Source organism: Protopterus annectens, chromosome 1.part0, assembly GCF_019279795.1.
Source record: "Protopterus annectens isolate FY-2018-M chromosome 1.part0, PAN1.0, whole genome shotgun sequence".
NCBI lineage: Eukaryota > Metazoa > Chordata > Ceratodontiformes > Protopteridae > Protopterus > Protopterus annectens.
Window position 1 is genome coordinate 86,131,613 of NC_056725.1, and position 23,269 is coordinate 86,154,881.

Below are 23,269 nucleotides of genomic sequence, written 5' to 3' on the forward strand. Positions count from 1 at the left end.
CATACTAAATAAAAATTGGAACATCATAAAAAATTATATTGATATGGTGGACTTAATGGGGCGACGACCTAATATTGTATACAGGAGGGGTTCCAATATAAAAAACGTTTTGGAAAGAGAGAAACAGCGTAGTGAAAATGGTAAAATGACCCTATGTGGTATGTGTAATCAGTGTTATGTATTCTCTGGTTCACAAATCAAAGTAGCTAACGAGACAAATTCTATAAGGGGGAAGGTACATATGCCACACACAGGCTGTGGTTTACATTGCATTTTGCTTACAGTATTCTGCTTTCATTGTGGGTAAAACCAGTTGCAAACTAGCTCAAAGAATTTGAGCATTTTTATGAGCTTTCAACAAAGAAAGAATCCAATGCACTATTTAGACATCTTAAGATATTTTCAGATCATGTTTTTAAATTTGTAGTGGTGCATCAGGTTAAAAGGGATTCCAGGGGGGGACCCTGGAAAGTATTTTTAGAGCAAAAGGAAACCTGCTGGCAAGTGTTTTTAAATGCAAGCGTTCCCCCTGGTTTAAATGATGCAATTTCCATGCCCAGTTTACTAAAGTTAAAGGTTTATGACAGGTAATATTCCTGTCAGTTTAGGTAAAGGTTGTAACAGAAGAGAGATGCATATGCGTCTATATATAATTTTTTTCCAGCATAAAACTAGTTAAAATCCTTGGGGAATTATTCTGGTGTTTCATTGGTCTAAAAGTTTTGAATTTGCTGATGTCATGTATAAACTGTGTGTTTTTTTTTATAATACTTTTGTCTGAGGAAGTTTGGAAATTGTTCTAAATGAAAGCGCTTACAATAAATGGTTTTATCTTGATTCAACTTGTTTGACTGAGCTGCATTTTCCAGTACTGGTTTGTTCCATTTTGTTTTTTTCTGCTGTGCTGCCTTTTTAGTGAAATTCATCAAGTCTCTCAAAAGCATGTGGGAAAATGTGTTATGGTCTGATGAGACCAAGGTTGAACTTTTTGGCCACAATTCCAAAAGGTACATTTGGCGCAAAAACAACACTTTGCATCACCAAAAGAACACCATCCCCACAGTGAAGCATGGTGGTGGCAGTATCGTACTTTGGGGTTGTTTTTCTTCAGCTGGAAATGGAGCTTTAGTTGAGGTGTAGGGAATTGCGAACAGTTCCAAATACCAGTCACTTTGGCCCAAAACTTTCAGGCGTCTGCTAGCAAACTAAAGATGAGGATTTTCACCTTTCACCATGACAATGACCCCAAGCAAACATCCAGATCAACAAAAGAATGACTTCACCAGAAGAAAAAAGTTTTGTAATGGCTCAGCCAGAGCCCAGGCCTAAATCCAATAGACAAGCTGTGGGGTGACCCGAAGAGGGCTGTGCACAAGAGATGCACTCGCAGTCTGACAGACATGGGACACTTTTCCAAGGAAGAGCGGGCAAATATTGCCAAGTCAGGATGTGTCATGCTGCTAGACTCCTACCCGAGAAGACTGAATGCTGTAATTAAATCAAATGGTGCTTCAACAAAGTATTAGTTTAAGGGTGTGCACACTTATCATCTTATTGTACTTTTTTTTATTTTTTATATTTTTTCCCCTAACAGATTTGTTTGTTTTTCAATTGAATTGTACAGGTTATAGGTCACATTAAAGGTGGGAAAAGTTTTGAAATTATTTATTATTGTCTCTTTTTTTTTTTTTTTTTTTATCACAAAAACTTGGCATTTTATCAAGGGTCATTTATATCCTGTGTGTGTGTGTGTGTGTGTGTGTGTGTGTGTGTGTATATATATATATATATATATATATATATATATATATATATATATATATATATATATATGTATATGTATATATATATATATATATGTATATATACATATATATATATATATATATATACACACACACACGTGAGTGTGTTTGTGTAATATATACATTGTGTGCATGTATAATATTTATATATAGTGCGTGTGTGTCTGTGTGTGTATGTAATCTATATATATATATATATATATATATATATATATATATATATATTTAGAAAATGTGTGTATGTACATGTAATATCTACATACCACAGATACGGAACGTTGACATGTTGTGCATATGCTGTGAGGATTACCCCCAAGTGGGCTAAACCAACAGCAAGTGATTTTGGAAGGGAGCAAATCCCTGTCATGAGACTGCACCATCCCCCAGGAATGTGAATATTCCCCAGGTGTGTGTGTGTGTGTGTGTGTGTGTGTGTGTGTGTGTGTGTGTGTGTGATATGTAAATATTAACCTGTGCTTTTTTGGGTGGATTTCCTCATTTTCGGTGATCATGGAGTATGAATGTTGAGAAGGCAGACTATATTGGATGACAGTAAAGATGACTAATATTGTAAGGTGTATAGGATTAATGGCTTATTAAAAGTAGTACAAGCTGCTGAATTCCATCCAGAATAAACCCAAGCAATATGGTTCTTTAACCATTTTTAATAGTGCTATAATTTTCTGAAGTTCCAGTTCAGGACTCTTACTTTCAGAGTCCTGTATCAGTAGCTAATCTTTGATTCCCTCGGAGATGATCATAATTGCCTGCAGGTTCCTAGTTCCATCAGTGGAGTCACTGACATTGAAGACTTGTTCTGACAGCCAAGGTGTCTGTACTACCATTTGATGCATTCATGTCCTGTAGGGCTTCTTACTAAACTTTCTAATGAATCCTTCATTGTTAGAGGACCTAATTAGGATGCTGTCCTAACTGTATATACAACCGTATCAGATGACTGTTAAATCAGCTGCATAATACTGGGATATTCTAGAACAATTCCATTAACTAGTCCTAGTACTTTACATATGTGACCATTTTGACCACCATGTTATAATTCTTCTGATGACCTTAAATGCATCTCTTCCTATGCATTGCTTGTGTTCAAGGATGTATATCATTGGGTTATTTGTAGTGTCTCCTTGCCCAGATGTTAGTGGTTACTAGCACTAGTTTGTGAAAGTAGGATTTACAATAGTGATGAAAGCCTTTGTTTAAAATTCATTATGCATAATCTTTATTTACGATACTTTGCTGGTAGGTATGATTACCCCACCAGAAAAGACTGTGCAGATATTTTGATGGTCTTGGACCTCATTCAAAGATGGCAACAATGAGGTATGTAGTATTATGTGATTTGTGGACATCTGTATGCTGTTCTTATAATTTTCATATGGATGCCAAAATATTTTATGCTTTTAATGATATTTTTTTATTCATTAATTGTTCAGTAAATGGACAGGTAAACAAGTAAACTCAAAAATAAAATGCATACATAAACCGTAATCAATAAAACATTCAGAATACTACCTGCAATATCAAGAGTGCAGAGAGCATCAGCGGTGGGTGGTTAGAATTATAAAACAAAAATACTTGCAATATTTAGTAATGTGTGAAATGATCACATCAGCAGGGATGGATACAGTTTATGCATTTAGCTCTTTTCATTTTTGTGGGAAGTTCAGTAGAAAATGAAAGGACAAGATCCCACATTTTTGAGGTAATCCTTTTAAGTTATCCTTTTAAGTTGGAGTATAAAATAGAAGCAATTACTCACATGTGAAAGGAGAGGAGATAATTCATTTTATGGTGAAAAAATAGTGCAACATTTCTGATGTGATGAATGAAAGAAACTAAGATAAAATGTAAGATGCCTATTCAGTGAGAAGGCTATAAAGCAGAGGGAGAGAGATAACTAGTCTGTTTGCTTTGATAATGAGGGTCAGTGATTTTGCTTGCATGTAAGTACCAGGACAAATCTAAGGATTTTAAAGGAAAGTCTGCAGACCAACAATAAAACTATGACAATAGGAAAACACGTTCAGCTCTGGGAATAAAATGTACAGAGCAGACCTGATTTCCTATGACAGATGGACTGGTAGGTTGTTGTTGTTTTAGTTAAGTCTTATGATGACCAAAGACTATACAGATACTGAAAAAGAAATACGGGGGTCAGATCCCAGGCTAAAACTTCCAAACTAAAATATGATTTCAAAAGATTGAGTGGTTAGTGTTTCCCATTCAGTGGGTACCCTGCAGAGTCTTTGCTTGCAACTGTGTGATTGTATACAGTTTAGGTCAAAGTATTGCTTGTCCTTAGTCTGATAAGAAAGAAATTAATGAGTTGAGTGGGAAAGACGCTGAATGGGTGATTTTTGTCAAAGGGAAGGTTAAGTAGAAGGGGATGTTAAAAACGCTGGTGAGCAAAGGTGCAGAGATGTCTAAGAGGAGGTATGGGACACTGGGGTGGCAGTTATGGGCAGTAAAGAGTAACAGGAAAGAGATTTGGGCTGGGAAGAATGGTGAGATTTAGTGGATTCTAATAAAATCTAAGGTACTTCAGTTGACCATTCTGGTGATGTTTGCGGCCTGTCACAGATAAGGTATAAGTGTTTGATGTATTCATCTGTTTGCAAGAGTTATGTTTGGTGGGAAGAGATGTGGTTATGGTTGAAGAGGGGAGGGAAGAGATGTGGTTATGGTTGAAGAGGGGTGGGATTTTAAAGTGATCATGAATTTAAAGTTAGACTGTTTGGACAGAGGCAGTTTCATTGAGAGTTGATAGGAATTTTGAAGGGAATGAAGTTTTGAGCTTAATAGATGTCATAAGTGAGATGTGATAAGTTCATGTTCACGTTTTTCAGTAATAACAGGAAAATACAAGTTGGAATGGTTTATGATGGAAAGGGACCCTGAAGAAGTATCAAAAGGGTACAAACTGTAAAGGAACCCATAGAAATGGGGAGCTGTTAGGAAGTTTGGATGAAGGGAATGTAATGATGATGATATAATAATGTAAGAGAATGAAGGCGATTAAGAAATGCAGTCAGAGGAATAGTGCAGTTTACTCTAGGCTGATGGAATATAGGCTCTTAAAGGGGAAGCTGATGAATGAGTCATGGAAGTGGTGGTGCTGAGGGAGCTGTTGGCAGACTTGTCGATAGGTCTGAGAGTCGTGGGGGAAGGGACATTGCAAATGTTAGTGTTTAGGATAAACTAGCTGTGATGTCATAATATTGAGGCAGGGTGATGATAATTGCACTCCATGTGAAACTTGGGTTTAATCTGTGTGGCACTCTGTTGATGTGCGCAAGCAATAAAACACAATATGTTAATATTAACACATCAAAAACATATTTATCAAGAAATAATTGCAAAAAGTGTAAATCCCAAAATATTGCAAAAGGAAAACAAATAGTTTACTTTTGTGATCATGCAACCAAAACCCTATCATGGCTTTCAGACAAAATTTGTCCAAAAAGTGATAGTGTTAGGGAAAATTTTTTTGTGAGTTAATGTGTAGAGTTAGGCTTAGGTTAGCAGACATTAGGATTGAAGCCTCTACAAAAAAAAAAGTTTCCATAATTCTGTAACCAAACAAGACAGTCCTACACGCTTCATATACAGCAGTGCATGTAACACTTAATATTTCCTCTTTATTAACCTTACTGTAACCCTAACCTGAAAACATTCTCACACACACTCCTACCCCATTACAAAAGTTACGATATAACAACAAAGTCCCACTTACCTCTAATAAATGCTGTATCTTCCTCTTTTCCACACACAAAACACTTACTTCTGATATATTTTATACACTCACATGTTCTGTCAAACAAATGGCTGTTTGAGACACTGATGGGCACCTGTGTGTGTGTTAGTGTGTGTCTGTAGAAATGGGTGTTGGAATCTCATGTATGGCATGTGTGATGAGGGTGACACTGCTATAGCATATTGTTAATCGTTGTGTTGATAATGTTTTCCTGATTCTGTTGTGGATAAGTTACTGAATTAAATATGTTATAAATACATGCTACCGTGATACGTGACACACTTGAATAAAGCTTTTAAGGAAGTGTGTAGTAGCAGTGTCATGTTAAAATTCTTCACTGCCTTTCTAAACTACTTTCATCTGGTGTAAAAAAGTGAAAATCCTTTCTCTTAGAAACTAACTTTCTCCCCATGCCCACTCCATCTATTCCTTTTGGTACCTTTGTGAATTTTCCTCTGATTTGTCATTTCCTCTTCCTTAGTTTCCTAGCTCCCTTTTTCATCCCTAGTTATATGACAAAATGGGTTGGTACTTTGTACTGACCTTCCTGGACCTCTCTGCCACTGCTCATGTGGCACAAATGGGTGTTCACATTTTATTATACTTGTTTACTAAGTAATTTAGAAGTTAAACCATCATTCAAACAACTAAGACAGTTGCCATGAGTTAACTATAGCAAAAGACATGATTTGCTAAAAACCAGTGCAACTAAGCAATGAACAAACAGCCCAAACATGGATCTAAAAAAAGTTTAAAGAAGTCTGAAAAACCATAGCCATTCAGTGTTCAGATGTCTTCATCAAGTGATGATGATGCACTCAGATTTTTGTGGTCAAAATGTTAAATTAACGAGCATGAGCTGAATAAATAGATATAGAAAACCAGTAACTCTTTATACAGAACCATCAGTCTTGTACTTCAAATGTCCAGCAAACAGGGCTCCAAACTTGAATTAACATTCAAGTGACCATTTCTTCATTATGTGTACTTTTCTTCAAAGATTTTAGTATATATAACAGTCAGACAAATGTTAGCTTGAAATGTAAGGAAATAAAACATCTAAGATGCATGAATGGCAGCTTGCATTTGTGAACTGCATTTGCTAATACTTTTACGACGACATAAAAGTAACTTTTTGAGAAATAAACACAGGAAGATATGATTTGGGTATTTATTGAGTTTTTGTGAGTCAGCACACATGACATATCATGCTTGCTATGATCCTAATGGGCTATGTGGGCAGTAACTCTGAACCATTTATAAAAATTCCAAAGTCCTAAGAAGCTGTGCCACGATACTGTGTATGAACATAAAGGGAGCAAGTTAAACTTCAGGCTCTGACTAATGGGGACTGTGTCACACACGAGCACTTTAGTGCTGTATTGTTAACTTTAGAGCTTCCTCTTGTTTTGGAATGGCAGAGGGTAGCTGTATTGGGAATGTCGCAGCTGCCTTGTCACTGCAGGCATTACAGAGATGTGCCATATCATAATTTCTGGGTATAAGACGTACAGAAAAGATGGGCTTAGTGTGTTAGAAGGGAGAAGACTGGGAGCATGAAGAAGCAAAGTCCTAGCTAGGTGAGGATGGGCTACAGTAAATAAGTGCCACTCCACTTTTGATTTCAGTGTGAGCATTGTACTGAGACCACCTTTGTTACAGTAGTTCTAGCAACTAGAAATCAGTGATGTTAGTCCATGTTGGTTCTTTTAGAGCTTTCCTCAACATTTGACGTGGTAGATGAATGTATTTCATTTGATCACTTGTGACCCACTGTTGTGGTGTCTTGGGTATTGTGTAACAGTGATCTGCCTCCTGTCTCAGTGTTTGTACTCTGGGTTGTTTACGAAAGTGATTCCCCTCACCATTCTCCCTGATATGTGGGGTACTGTAGGATTCCATTCTAGATCCGTTATCTAGGCATATGTTGCTGTTAGAGACGTTATTAATGTGAGGTTTAAATGTATGTTTTTATGCTGATGACCCACAGCTGCACTTCTCTTTCCCTCAAGATTCTATAGCAGTCCTAAATAAACCTGCCTTAGACTTGGAATGTAGTTATAAGATGATCACTCGAAGCTCTACAGTAAGGTGATTGTAGTGACCTTTCATGCCACTATTCAAAAATTCTCTGCTCCAGTGTTGACACCATATGTTTATATTGGTGGCATAATGGCCTTTATCAAAAAGGAGAATAACATAAGAGTGATGTTTTAGCAGCTTTATTTTAAGGATTACATCCCTGCTGTGGTCAGATCTTGTTCTCATCTCAAGGACTGCTCACTAGCTATCTAATTCCATCAGCTGTCATACCAGAGGTTGTGCATGCTCTGTAGTCCTCATGCCTAGACTGCTGCAGTACTATAAACCTGGGGCTACCAGACGATTGCAACTTGTACAGAATTTTGCCGCTCTCCTACTCTGTGGGGTATGAAGATCTCACCATATTACACCAGTGCTCTGGTTACCTATTTAGTCTTTCATTGGTGAAGTTCACTAAGATGGTAATATTTATACATTCACAACTTGGCTCCTTGTTATCTCGGTGAACTTGGTGACATGTTTCAGCTTGCTTACAGTATTTATTCTCCAGCCATGGATTGCTAGATGTTTCTAGGATTTGGAAAGATTCATCCAGGAACATGCCTTTATGCATGCCATGCCTTTGGAAATGCTTCCTTGAGTGGCATAGGTTGATCCTGATCACTGGTGGTTTTAAATATATGCTCAATTTTTTTTCTCCCTCTCTCTCTGTCTCTGAACTTGTATGTAAGGCTTAGCCCTACGATTATTTTTATAGTTTTACATTGGTTTGGTCATTGGTGTGCTATTCATCTTTTGTAACAAGGATTAGATGTAGACACTTGAACATGCCCTAGATGCATACTGGCCTCCTTGAAACATAGAAATACAAGTGTCTCCTACATAAGAGTAAGCTTGTGGGAAGGAAAAAAGAAGAGTAGCGATTGTGTACGACTTGAATCTGCCAAAACAAACTGGAACGTTACTATGTCTGGGGCAGACAAAGGCTGACAAGAAAGATTAAAACAGCTGCTTCTGCAGCCTCACCCCTTCAGAAGGCCATCTCAAGTAGTAGCCAAAGAGACCCACAGGAGGAAGATCACTAGCTTCAACAGTCCTGTCCCAGCCTCATCTCTGCTCTTGCCACTTCTGTTGGCCTGGCAGACCATTGTTCCGACAACCTTATCTTGAGCATGCTGGTGTGTTATTACCCTAACCCCAGTCTCTGGTGGATGTCATGAGGACTAGCATCATAGCAAGGGCTTCTTATCTTCACAAGTCTGCATGCATGCATGTTCCCACACATATGAAAGTGCACTAAAGTTATCCGTTTGGGAACACTGAGCCCACATCTTGGTTATTAGCTGATCTTTGTCACTTGCATGTCACTGATTTTAAATTGGAGATGACCAGACAGACCACCAGTCCTTCACCTTGTATGGATAATCTGGAGTCGTGCGATCAGTTCTCACCTTCATCTATGCAGCTCCTCTTGAACCCAAGGCAGCACAACAACATGAGTCATGTGGGTTATAGTCAGGACTTCATCACTGGACATTGTGGAGATGGTTGTAGTAGTTTGGGATTTCTGAAGTGCATTACTAAGGACAAATTTAATATGGCAGTTTTGCTGATCACCATAGATGTGTTGGAACTGTTTCCTAGTATTCCAGATGACACTGGTTTAGAATTGTTTAGTGAGGTACTAGAAGTCAGATATCCAAAGGGTAACAAGGTGAATCTTATTTTGGATTTTATGGACACTATCATGAGAAACAATTTTGTTTATTTTAATGGAGAATTTTACAAGCAGGAGCAGGGGGTTGCCATGGGAGCTGCCTGTGCTCCTCTATATGTGAGTTGTGTCCTTTATTACTGGGAAAGAAAATTTATATTTAACTTAGATTGGAATAAATATATTTCTTTTTACACCTGTTACCTTGACGATATTTGCCTTTTGTGGGAAGGTCCGGGAGAGACATTACAAGTGTTTTTTTTATATTAATAACCCAACTGAATTTCTAAGATTTACTTACACCTCAGCCCTTTCTACCATTGAATTATTTGGCTGTTACACTATACAAGGAACTGTATTTGTGATTGTGTAATTATTTGGAATAAAATTATTTTTTTGGGTCTGCTGTCCTGACTTGCCGTGGAGTTCCCTGTTTTTTGTTTCGTGGCATTTGAATTTTAGACTGTTTAATGGTTGTGGTCAGGACTTCATCACTGTACATTGTGGAGATGGTAGTGTATAGCAGCATGGGTTGTAGTCGGGGCTTGTGGAGATGGTAGTATATAGCCGCAGACTGAGAAAAAAGTTAAAGCAGTGAGCAAAATATTTGCCACTCAAGAGAATTAGAAGGGGAATACAGACCTAGGAAGGTATGAATTTGTTTATGCATTTATTAACTAAATAAAAAACACTTTACAGTAAAGGGCACTGTGAATGAAAATATGACAATACTGAAAGTAGAACAAAGAAACAGGAGCTGGTTAAAAGAAGAGGAAGAGAAAGCACAGGTGATGGATGGAATACCCAACCAAAATCCTAGTCAACATTCAGAGAATATCTGTTTTGAGAGAGAGAGCAGTAAATCACTGGCCAGGGAGAAAGACCATTGCTTTGGTGTCTGTCTCTGTTTCTTTGTCTCTCTCTCTCTCTCTCCTTCTATCCCTTTCTCTCCAAAGGAGGCAAATGAACTAACCCTGGAAGCTACAGGGCAGTCTGCCTGACCTAAGTTGTAGGATAGTGATAGAAAAACTCTCAGGGAAAGACTGGCGGCTTTTATGGAGTACAGTGTACTACATGAATAAACTAGCAACTTTTTCAGTTTTATGGGTGGGTCGATACAGTCCATCTCCATTTCAGTAAAGCATTTTACTCATTGCATCTCCAGTGGTTACAGGGTTAACAGTAGAATAAAGAAATGGATGAAAAGGGGTATAGAATGGAGAGCTCAAATGGTGTTAATTAAGGGGGATGGGGAAAGAAATGTGATGACTTTACTGCTGTGGTCAATTCTAGGTTCGGTGCTGTTCATTGTATTTGTTACATTCACATTGGAGGGTTCTGACAGCAGAATATTGGTCACAGCAGAAGATGGACAGGAGAGCTGACTAAGGAATTTATAATTAAGGTTAACAAATTCAGTAAACATATAAACATGAGTTACTACACATGAGATACAGTAACTTAAATGTGAGACTCTAGCCGGAAGGAACTGAACTCAATCAAAGAAACCAAAGTATCTAAAGTCATGGAAATCAAAATCACTGAACCATCAAGGAAAAACTGTAGATGATGCAGTCACTTTCAGCAAGATCCATGGACGTCCTGAGAGGAGTAAACTCCATAAGGAAAGGGCATCATCCTGCATATCTACCAAACAGTGGTCAGACCACAAGTACTGTCTGCATTTCTGAAGGCCATAAAGTAAAGTTTTTGCAACATTGGCAGAAAACATACAAAGGAGAGGAACATGAGGAATTCAAGGTATGGAGGGAATGAACTACAAGGGAGGTTTGGAGTACTGATACCATCTACACTGGAGGCAAGCAGAGGTGTAGAGTATATTACTTAGGCCTGTAATAACATTAAAAGGGGCTATGAAGAGCAGTACAGAACTGGGGAGGGGGGGCATATCAGCTGCAGATAGTGAGAATAGACAGGTTAGATCTTGGAAGTTTTACTTGTTGGTGAAAGTTGTTGATTTGTGAAAGAGGCTACTAAAGTGAGGGTGGTAGAAAGTGTCTCAGCCAATGCATAAAGAGGCCTTGGGACCAAAAGAGAAGACAAGTTAAGTAAAATGGCATAGCTGCACTGTATGAGCTACAAACGAATGCCACATAAGCGTAACAAGCTCTCATAATATGCATGTATGTAACTGCATATTCTGGGGTGTCAAATTCTCATCCATTAACTGAAATTTCCATTTTCTTGTCTAAGTGAATTCATTTATTGTAAAACATTGTTGTAACAGACTCACTCTAAAAGGATTACTTCAAAGTGCAATGCACTCAATCAGATTTAGATAACAGTTACTTCATGCAATGAAGGTGCAGTTAAGTTCTTTTGTCTGTACTGCTCTTTACTGACAAAATAATAATAGTAAAGCTGCAAAGCATACTCCCCATCTATTCCTGACCTTTCTTATCAGGAAGAGTAATAGTCCGTGATGTCATCTTTTCATCCTCTACTTCTGTCATTCTAAAACCCTGCAGTTGCAATTTTATTTTATAGCTAATAAACCTAAAAGCATGAAGTATTTTAGTCACATGATCTGCTTCTTCCAGTAGTACCATATTGTGTCATTTTGAGTCTTAAAAAAGTAAACATTATCGAGTTTCCTAAGCAGTGCACTGAAGAGAATAATTTACTACTCCTTTTGTATGCAGATTCCTGAAATATTTGGTCCAGTACGTACTGTGACGCAAGGAAAAGATGAAAGTCTCTTTGTTGGCACTACCAGAAATGCTGTCCTGCATGGTTCCTTCTCTACAGATTTCAGCACAGTTGTCCAGGTAAGAAAGATATGGCGATAGTCCATTTTATAGTTCAGGAACACAGTAGTGATATGATATTTGAAATCATAACATCTGATGGGATAGACATGTAATTCATTAGTTATAGTTAAGTGACTTCCAAGTAGTTTAATTCTAAAAATATTTTAAAAGATTTATGTTGTATTAAGAAAGGAGACTACTTCAGGTTAAGTTAGAAGACCTTTAACAGCTGGTGCTATTGTTTGTTCTGCAATATCATTTAATTTTAACATCACACAAGTGTCTCGTAGTAAAACTGCTGCAGGAAAGGGGTCTGAATTTTCCTTCTCATGGTTGCATGCACTGCAGCAAAGAACCTGCAGGTGACAGTACTGCACAGCAGAAAATGAGAATCTACTTTCATGAAATCTTATTTCTCAATTGTATTTGTTAAATTCAATTTTAGCAAAAACCAACAACCCAAAAATCAAGCATGTGATCCACCAGGTAGCCAAAATATAGAAGGAAAACTGGCAATTCAATTGTAACACTTCATGGTGTATATAAGTGAGAGAGAGTGACTAGTTCCTCTACTAGAGTAATTAATTGTGCACGTATACAAAATCTTCTTTTCTTGTCAGAAGTGAAAGTTACAAGCCAAGCGAACTCAGCTTTATAGGGTATGGAAAACAGTGCAGTGGTATCAACAAAGTGAAGTACAAGAAATATCACTGACATTTCATTCTAGCTTTTTATTTTTTTTTAAACAAAGCATAAACTAGCATGTAATTAATGTGATGTATGTGTTCCATTACAGAATGCACATCACAGCACTAATCTGCAACTTTTCTGTGCAGGAGATCCATCCATCCTCAACCCCTTTTTCCATTTTGCAGATGGGGTCGGGGTGTCACTTCTGCAGTGACAATCATCTCGAGCCAAGGTTTACGCTGACTGTTGGCTAGCCCTGCCGCGGTAGTTAATTCGTACCACTCGCTCACGTGCACACCCTCACCTACAGCCAATTTAAAGTGTCCAATCCACCTACTGCATGTCTTTGGAATGTCGGAGGAAACCGGAGCAAGATGCCACTGTAAATTACATTTCTGTGGCTGTTGGCAGGTTGTAGCAACCTTAAACTTTTAATTTTAATATGTGAAATGTTAGGAATGTAGGGCAGAAATTCACTTTTTTCTTTTGCATTCACAAGCTTTGGAAGGACCTAACCCCTCTTTTTCTGGTCTCTGACTCCACACTAACAAAAAACTCAGCACGCTGTATTTTCTGCAAACATGCTGTACTTTTGCATGAATAAATCCTAGGGCTGATCTCTGTAGAAGTGATAACGGAATCCAGCACATGTCCCATAAACTGTATTATATTATATTATATTGCCTCAAAATTTAAAACAAGGTCTAATATTAACATAAATTAAAAGGACAATTCAACTTTCAAATCTGGTAGCAAACAAAAATGTATTAATGTAATGATTTTAAAGAAAATGGTCATTACAGTGCTGCAGGGATGAAATTCAAACAACAGAAAGTAAGGTGTAGAAACCAGTTTTGGAATCTGAATTTCTGTACAGTAGTGAAGGCAGAGCAGCTAAGGGCGCTGGGGGTGATCAAGTGCTTCAGATGAATAGTAGGATACACATTGAGAGCTGAAGCCAAAGTAGCATGAAAAGCAGAGAGGGACAAGGCGGACAGATCACAGGGTTTGTTAGCAAAGTAGAATGATATGGTAACGAATATTTGGGAGAGATGGGAAGGAAAACTGGTGGAGTTGAGAATGTCCAGTCAAGAGATGGATTGAATTAGCACCTGCAGCCACTGTGGACTGAGGGTTAACCATGTCCTTTGTGGCTTCCCTGGGAGAGGGAACAGGGAAGGTTTTCTTGTCTGAATGCTGTGTCAGTTCCAGGAGAAGCAGCAGCTGCCATTATTAACCCGGTTGGCACCATTTTCCTGTCAAAAAGAAACATAAAACAAAGCATGTATCTACTCCTCCTCAAATTTCTTTGGATAGGAGCAGTTGGTACTGGCTCAGGCTAGTAATCCTTCTTGTAGAGTTGTTTCTGGTAAAAGAAAGAAAAATCCCTCCTTTCTTGAAGAGATTAATCTGAACATTGATGAAGGTATGGAGTCTGGGTTTTGTGATTCAGAGGGTATTTCACTTTCTGATTCTCCTTGTGGGAGTTTCTGTTTCACTGAGGCACTTAGTAGAATGTCCCAGTGTTTTCAGTGGGAAAACACTGAAGTTTCTTATTCCTTCATATTGTTTGTCTCTTTCAGCTTTTCCCGGTTAGGGGTCGCCACAGCGGAACTCCGGTCCGCTAATGATTGGTAGTTCATTTTTACGTGCTGAGTTACCAGCCCTGATGCACAACCTTCAACGAAGGTATGCCCATTCACACATGTCTCCACGCAGAAGATGCTCTAGCTGTGAATCGAACCGGGCAGCGTCTTACTGTACTATGAATTGCTACAGAGGGATTTTCCAGAACTTATACCCATTTCTCTTGTCCTGTCTGCTTTAGAGGATTTGTCTCGTACTGCCTGCAGTTTTCCTGATAGTCATTTGTCCCTTAAAGGCAGATAGGATGTATACAGTTATTTTAGTCTTATGTTTTTATACACTATTCCCAAACCTGACCCAGCAGCTACAGTTTTAGTTGAGTCCTCTGCGTTTAAGCAAGTTAATTCTAATCCTACTCTTTCTAATAAGGATGGGAAAATTGATAGGTATGGGAAAAAGTGTAGACTTCTGCAGCTTTGAATTTCAGAATTTTAAATTGTCAGGCTCGTATGTTAAAGTTGATTCTGACATATTGTGAAAGTATAAGGAATGTATTATCTACAGTTTATTCTTGTGAAGAAAAATCTGGTTTAAATAACTAAGTTGATTCTATTGCACAGGTCGCACTTATTGTTTGCAGTGTGTATATGACTCTATTGATGCTTCTTCCAAGGCTATGACCACTGGTGCAGTTTAAGGAGGTTTGCTTGGCTGCGTTCTCAGAACCTTCCAGAAATTAAAAATGAGATTTTAAATTTTCCTTTGGATAGAGTTTGTGTTTGGCCCCTCTGCTACTGAGGTGATCACAAAGTGATGAAAGAGGCAAAGCTGTTCCAGGGAATCTCTAAGATTTTTTTATCCCTCATTTTCCAAATTGTCTAAGGGATTTTCTTTCTCTTCATCTATTTTTGTCAAAAAACAGAATAAACAGTCTCAACAGAATTCAGGCAGATGTTTAGGTAGCAGTAACAAGGACGTTCCAAAAAGAAGTCTCATACCTTGCAAAACCAATGGCACTTCAAGTCTAAATGGCTATTCAGGAGACCTTGTGACCCCCTCCTGCCCTGGCCCTCTTTCCTTTCCAGAACATTTGAATCTCCGTTTTTCTCTTTGACAACAAATTGTTTCAGGGAAGTGGGTTCTGAAAATCATGACAGTGGGAGGAAAGTCCTATTTTCCAGGGGGTCATTCCTCGTCCTGCAAATCTGATTATTATGTTTCCACCTGTTCATCACATTTTGTCAGTTCTGGATCTTTCTTTCCTAAACCTGTTTTTAGTAGTACCCAAATTTAAAATGATGCCACTTCACAACCTGTTGCCTTCTCTTCCTCTTTCAAGTTTCTTGGTAACATTAGATTTAAAAGATGCTCATCACATTCCTGTTCATCCACACTTCAGGAGGTTCTTAAGGATTTGTGTCTGGAAGACATTATCGATTCTCTGCCTTACCCATTGGGCTATCAGCTGCAGCAAGAGTGTTTGCAAAGTGTCTAGCTACAGTTATAGCTCATTGCAGGCTACAAGGTTTCCACATTTTATTTTGTATTTAGATGACTTGTTTGTCTTTGCAGAGTCTTTTTCAAAATGTCATGAATCTCTCTCTTAGGTGAGAGATCTCTTGCACAAGCTGGGATTCCAAGAGAACATTCAAAAAGTCTTTCTTGACCCCCTCGCACAGGATTGTGTTTCTGGGATGTCAGCTAAACACCTCAGTTCAAAGAACCCCCCCCCCCCCAGGAAAATATAGATCTTTATTTAAATCTTATTTTAAGGTTTTCCACTCAGACTTCACTCACTGAGAGGGAATACCTCAGGAATTTGGTCTCATGGCATCTATGAATCCTATGATACCCCTGATAGGACACCACATCAGAAAGATGTAGTGGTATTTGAAATCTTTGGTCCCAGCATCAGTACCCTTTATCTTTTCATACTGTGGTTGAGAAATCGCTCAGTGGAGAGAACAGATGTCCTTAAATCAAGGTCTTCCTTTCTCCCTTCCTGCCTCAAAGCAGTCATTTGCTACAGATGTTTCAGTCTTTTCTTGGGGAGCAGTTTCAGTAGAGATGAACTTGCTTGGGGTTTGGTTCACCAAGGACAGACATACACACATAAATATCAAGATGATGTTTGCCCTGATCAAGGCACTAAATTCTGTGAGACATCCTTGGTCCCCTGGACCTCTTCAAGTGGTTACATCAACAAGCAAGGGGGGGGGACCAGGCCATACCCCCCTTTGCAGACTAGATATATTAGCTGGGGATGTAGCTTCACAGCACAATCTCACTCTGCAGGCATCATCAGAGAAAAACTGTGTGGGAGACTAGCTGAGCTGGACTAGGGCAGACACTTATGAATGAAAACTAGATCAGGGGGTTTTGCAAGATTTGATCCATCTGTGGGGGAATTACTCTAGTAGATCTCGTTGCCTCCTCTCTGAACATTCAATTGGCAAAAAGTCTGTTCCAGAACTGCATGTAAGAAGGCCTGGAGTACAGATGCTTTTACTTTTCTTTGGACAAGAATGTTCCTGTATGCCTTTCCACCTTTTTTTAATATCCAGGGTACTTCTGTAGGTTTAGAAGGAATCACCAAAGATAATTGTGGTGACTCCCTTCTGACCCAGGCAACTGTGCTTCTCCCATCTTTTGGAAATGGCCATGGGCAGTTACCCCAAGCTTTCTCACAGAATGGATCTTCTCTCACAAGAACAGAGTTGTCTGATGCACCCCAACATCAGTCATCTTCAGTTGACTGCCTGGATGACAGGGTCTTGATTCTTTTTAGACATCTGTTTTTGAGGACATGCAGTAGGTACTAAGGGAGACAAGAAAACCCGCTACTAGAAAATCATACATTAGCAAATGTAAAAGGTCTAGTTGATGCCAACAACATAACCAGCACCTATTCAGGGCTAGTTGTTCTCTGGCTTTACCATATTTGTGTGAGTTACTATCCTAACCCATCCTGTTTCTTATTCCTCCATCAAGATTCATTTTTCAGTAATTTCAGCATCATTCTCTTTCAATGCAGCCACATGTCAAAATGTTCTTGAAAGGGGTGTTGCATAACAGGCCTCCAAGTAAATCTGTGACCCCTCCTTGGGATCTTAAATTGTGTTAAAGAAACTAACACTTTCTCCATTTGAACCAGGCAATTTGGCTGACTTGAGGTTCTTAACATGGAAACAGTTTTACTGATTGCTCTGACCTCTGCAAGAAGGGAGTTGCAAGCTCTTATGGTGAGTCAACCCTACTCCATTTATCACAAGACAGGGTTTCTTTGAAAAATAATCCTTCTTATATGCCTAAAGTGACATCTAAGTGTACTTTATCAAACTATCCATCTCCCTGTTTCTTTCCTGAACCTAAAAATGAGGGAGAAAGGGTGCTGCATACCTTGGATGTCCATAGACAACTTGGCTACTATCTTGACAGAACTAAATCTTTCAGATCATCAGAAGAATTGTTCATTTCTTGCAATAGTAAGAAGGGGCAAACTGTGTCAAAGCCAGACAGTTTCCAAATGGTTGTCTAAGGTTATCTTTTGTTGTACTCACCATGACAAATATATTCCTATTCCTGCAGGACCTTGGCTTCTTTGGATTTTTGGAAGGGGTTGGATTCTAGAAGCTACTACTTGGTTCTCTGTACATACTTTTACAAAGCACTGTAAGCTGGATTTCTTCGCTAGGACCATTCTCCAGGGGCTCCTGGACCCTTCTCCTTCCACCTCTCAAATATAGTTAGCTATGGTAGTCTATTCGTATAGCTAAGCAGCAGTGATCAAAATAAAGAACATAGTAAAGTTGTGTAAGTTGAACTTGCATTAACAATAGATGTGCGTATGATCACTGCTGCAGTAGCCACTCCCATGTCAGGATGTGGACATTTACATTTTGTTATCCATATCCTTGTCTTTTCAGGGCTCAGCCTCCCTCTGTTCTGGAAAGATCTGAAGGGCTTTGTGTGATCAATTGTTTTTTAGTCAGCTCAGCTCAAGCTGCTTGACATTTTGGGCATGTGGAAGGTGCCCTGAAGCTTTGGAAGCTGGCTGGCTGTTAGATCCTTGGCATGATATAACCCATATAGCTAAGGCCACTGCAGCAGTGATCATTTGAACATCTACTGTTATGGTAAATTCAACTTGCACACCTGTACTCTCCTTGTTTAAATAAGGCAACTGAGGTGGTTTGGGCAGGTTTTACGAGTGTCCCTTCCCATAGAAGATGCTTGCATGGTCTCTTAGAAAGAAGGTCCAGAATGGACGTGTTTTTGAAATTTATATGTCTTATCCAGGGTTGGCCTTGGGTCAAGTGGTGCCCTAAGCAAAAGGGCTCCACAGCATTCCCCCCATACCACACCACCTGGTGCCCTTATCCTGGTCTATTTACACCATCCATTTCATTGGAAAAGTGCCCCTGCTAGAGTGGCACCCTAGGCGGCCGCCTAGTTGGCCTATGCCTAAGGCCGGCTATGGTCTTATCTGGCCTGGTAATACATGAGGATACCTAGCAATGCTGCAGGAAGAGCCTAGGGATGGGAAAGATTTAATTTCCCCATTTATCTTGCTGTCACCTGCATGGGTCTTTGGCCATTGTACTTGTTTTAGCTTATGTGCTTTTGCATAATAGTCCTCTTAGGTACGAGAAGGCAGAAGCTTGGGAATATGTTTAGCTTTCTTGTGTCCATTTTAGTCATTTAGTGAAGGGCATCACTCTTTGCTGTTCCAGTCACCCAGCAGAGTTTATAACTTTTCTGGTTATAATCTAGATGGTCTGGGTCACTGCTGAAGAAGGTATTTGTAGATTTTGTTTTCTGCTTGTACCCCCCCCCCCCCCACACACACACACACACACTGCCTGCTGACTTTCTCCATCCCCCTATTGGACTTGAGCCCATTCATTTGGGGGGGGGCACAGGGAATCCCCTTACAAGTCCCATAGGTTAAGAATCATCTGGTGGGCTCATAATCTGGGCAAACATTGGAAAGTTTGGTACATTAACTGGCATTGTAGCAATAAGAGCTATTTTTATATAGGGCCATAAGCTGTCCCCTCCAGTGATGATGATGGTGAGCACCAGTGTCACTGTATGGAACATTTGTGCTCCTCTAACAGCTTGTGTTTAGTACTTCTCATGGAAACAAGTGCTAGTGTTAATGACTTAGGTGGTTATGCCCATATTTTCCCTGCACTAACAGTTTCCCGTTTTCATAATGTCTACCTACTGGCATTAGTCAGGAGCCATGGCATGTGCTGGGTAGACCCATACCCCCCACCAGACAGTACTCCCCATCTTGCCCACTATGTCAGCAAGCATATCAGCTGCAAATGTACGCAGTTCACTTTGTTCATAGTCAGATTATTAGTATGTGCCCCCTCTGCAGCTCATTGCTAGAAAAAATTCCCTAATATATGTCAACAAAGGCAGCCCCCAGGAAAGTAGCAGAGGTGAACATTAGCTTTGTTTTCAGCTGTATGAAAGCCAAAACAAGGTATAATGAACTTGTATTCAACCCATATATTTTTGAACCCCATACCACAAATTGAGTTTATTTGCAAAACATTCTGAACTGTGAGTTTAATGTCAAAATATTCGGTTACCGATCATTTCTGCAGACACTCCCTGATATTGTCTTTGTAGACAGGATTATACAACAAAAGTAACATTATGATGCATGTTCCATAGTTGCTATACTGGCATTATGAGAACAGAATATTAAAATAAAAATAAAATTTGTGATCAGTTTATTGGCTAAATATCCTGCTGGATTTACTGTGGCACTTAATCAGAAGGCTGTGGAGTTCCAGGGTGAATGCATGTAGTCCTATAGCTGTGGGTGGTACATGTATGTGGAACAGGTATTTGGTAAGGTGAGTCTGCAGTAAACAGTTTAACTGGATGAGGATGCAGGAAATGCTGAGATAGCAAAGTGAAATTATTTTCTTGACTACATGTTAAAAATCGAACAGACTGGTCCCCACCAGTGCACTTGTTGTCACTGTTTGGGCTGGACTTGTCAAAACAGGAGTACTACATCAAGTGAAAAAAGTGTCGTAATTTTTAAGGCTGGAGGCATTTGCTGATTGTCTTTATTCCAGTAAAGTGATTGAGATTAGAGGAGGAGGAGTAAGAATCCTTTTCCTTTTCTCACATCCTTATGCGTACGATTCGACTGGTCATCCGTACTGCAATTCACGTTACCGACTGCACTCATTTAAGAGTAGAGCTTGCATGCCGATGTCTGCTAAATGGTGTTAGAGCATTATATTGTTAGAATTGAGCATATTGTTTTCCATAATCTTTATTCAAAATTTTTTTAAAAGATACAATAACAACTCCAAATACATCAGTTGTTAGGCCAAAAACATCAAAACAGTGGACGAGTAAAGACACAAGTATAACGTCAATAAACTTAACAAACTGTATACCCAAATATTTAAAAAAGTGCTATTAAACCGAACGATGGATAGTATATACTTTATTTTAAGAATAATAAAACAGTTTAATCAAATAGATACTGACAAAATTTGAGGTCCAGTCAGAAATGAACAAAAGAGAGTAGGGGAAAAGTAGTGAGTAAGTAAGGTCACATAATATATTCCAGTATTCAATAAAACACAGAGAAGCTTTTAGATTAAACTTTAAACGTTTATAAGCTGGTAAGTAATTAATTGCTATATGTTTGAAGCCTTTCCAGGTATGTGAAGACCTATCCTTCCAGTTTAGTATAATATAAAGTTTAATTAGAGTAAATAATGTGATTAAAATGCAAGTCGGACGTTTTGTCAGACCAGGTGGAAGAATATGTAGCAAGGTAAATTCCCATGAAAGGGTAGTTTTCTCATAAAGGATTGCACATATTTTTAAATTAATAGTACACAGCTGTATCCTTAGCTACTTAAATATGTTTGAAGTTGCATGTATTTGGTTATTATCTTCATTTAACACTTCACACCCTTAAATATAAGCTTATGTAGAGTTCAGCTTGGGTTGAAGAAAACAGCATGTCTCCAGAATATACGTGTTCATTCTTAATGGGAATGGAGCAGACTACTAGCAATGTCGTGTGAGAAAGGAGACTGGTCAACTGGGGAGGACAGTTTAGTTGTAATGGAGATGTGTTTGAAGGGAACTGCCCCCAAATTCCACCCACCCCACTACATCTAAATTTATCTTGGCCTACAACCACTCCCACCATTTGACACCAATCAGAACAAATGTCCAAACCCCACCACCCCCATACAACACCCTCCTTTCCACTACCACACATCTAAACTGACACACTCATGCTAACTAACATGATTTCAATTCTTACCTGCATTCTTTTTGCTCACTTAACATCATACCAGGACTACACTGTAATCACTCCCAACCAGTTTCGCTACACCCTCACAGCAACTTCCTTCCAACACCCTCTCTACAACTACACTTCCCCGGCCACCGAAAACTACATCCCAGTACACTCACTCATATACCAAATATCCACAACATTTAAACAAAAAATATCCTTAAAATATCACAGGTTTGTTACTATCTATACTAAACTAATATTTGCTTCCTTCTCTAAAATAACACTCAGTGGCAACATCCACCCAAACCCTGGCCTCACCACCTTAAACCCCACCTCAAACTCTCTTCAAAATATCTCCCCCTACTCTCTAATCCACTGCCAACAAAAAAAAAAAAAATCTGACCTCCTCATCTTGTGTCTAAACATTAGAAGCATATGTAATAAAACCTAAGACCTACATGCCACCATAAAACTAGACTCCCCTGATATTCTCATCCTAACAGAAACCTGGCTCAAACCTCACATCAAAAGTGAGGAAATACTCCCCTCCAGCTACAGCATCCTCCGCACAGATAGACTATCCAAAAAAGGGGGCGGTATAGCAATTATGTTTTAACACCACCTCAACATCCAAACTTTCAACAAATCAGCTCCCCTGATTGGAAATAAAGAAATCTTGTATGCCACCTCAAACTAAACCCAAATAAAACTATCAACATCATCATCTGCTACTTCCCTCCAGGTCAAAATATACCTCCCCTAGAAAACCTCCTGAACTGGGCCAGTCTTTCTCTACCACAAGAAACCATCATCCTTAGTGACTTTAATATCAATTGGCTATCTTGTAGTAAGGACTACCCAGCCATACACCTAAATCTATGTGGTTTCTCTCAGTTAATACAATCACCCACTCGTATAAATAAAAACCCCAACAATCATACCATCCTCTATTGGATACTAGTTAACAAAGGTCCTCATTCCTACATAACTGTCTGTCTACCTGACAGCCTCAGTGACCACTCCCCTACATTCCTCCTAAATCACCATGCTAAAAGTGCAAATCTCATCATCCATAGACAAATCCGTAACAAAGCAAAATTAAACCCCCACTCTTTCATCTCTCCCCTCCAAAACTGTAATTGGACACCACTAAAATACCTTAATCTAGATGAAGACGTCCACTTCTTCAGTAGCACCTTCTTCAACATCTTAAACACCCACGCTCCCCTAAAATATGCCAGAGTCAAAACTATAAGCTCCCCCTGGCTCCAAATAAAAATCCAAGGACTAATGAAAATCAGAGATAAAGCCTGGGATCACTGGCACCTAATAAACCCCCCTCCGCTAGGTAATCATTCCTTGAATTGTGCAGTAAGATCAAACAACAAATAAAAACAGACAAAGCTCTTTACTATCAGACCACCCTAAACTCCTCCCACCACAGCCCTAAGCAATTCTGGTCCACAGAAAACTCTATACAGGTAAAGTGGACACCCCACCACCTATCATCCCCTCCTCCTCCAGCAGTATTGCTGACTCTTTCAACAAACATTTCACTGAAACCGTTCTATCCTTGGCAAAACAACAAAT

The 23,269-nt window shown here is 39.1% G+C and overlaps 1 protein-coding gene across 4 annotated transcripts in view; it reads left to right on the forward strand.

The window, feature by feature from the left end:
* Positions 1–23,269, forward strand: part of EML2 (EMAP like 2) — a 1,798,491-nt gene that overhangs the window by 1,334,464 nt on the left and 440,758 nt on the right. For all 4 annotated transcript variants that reach the window (XM_044085260.1, XM_044085417.1, XM_044085337.1 and 1 more), the window contains one exon: positions 11,998–12,123. In XM_044085260.1, the coding sequence (XP_043941195.1) occupies positions 11,998–12,123 (126 nt within the window). The remainder of the gene's footprint in view (positions 1–11,997; positions 12,124–23,269) is intronic.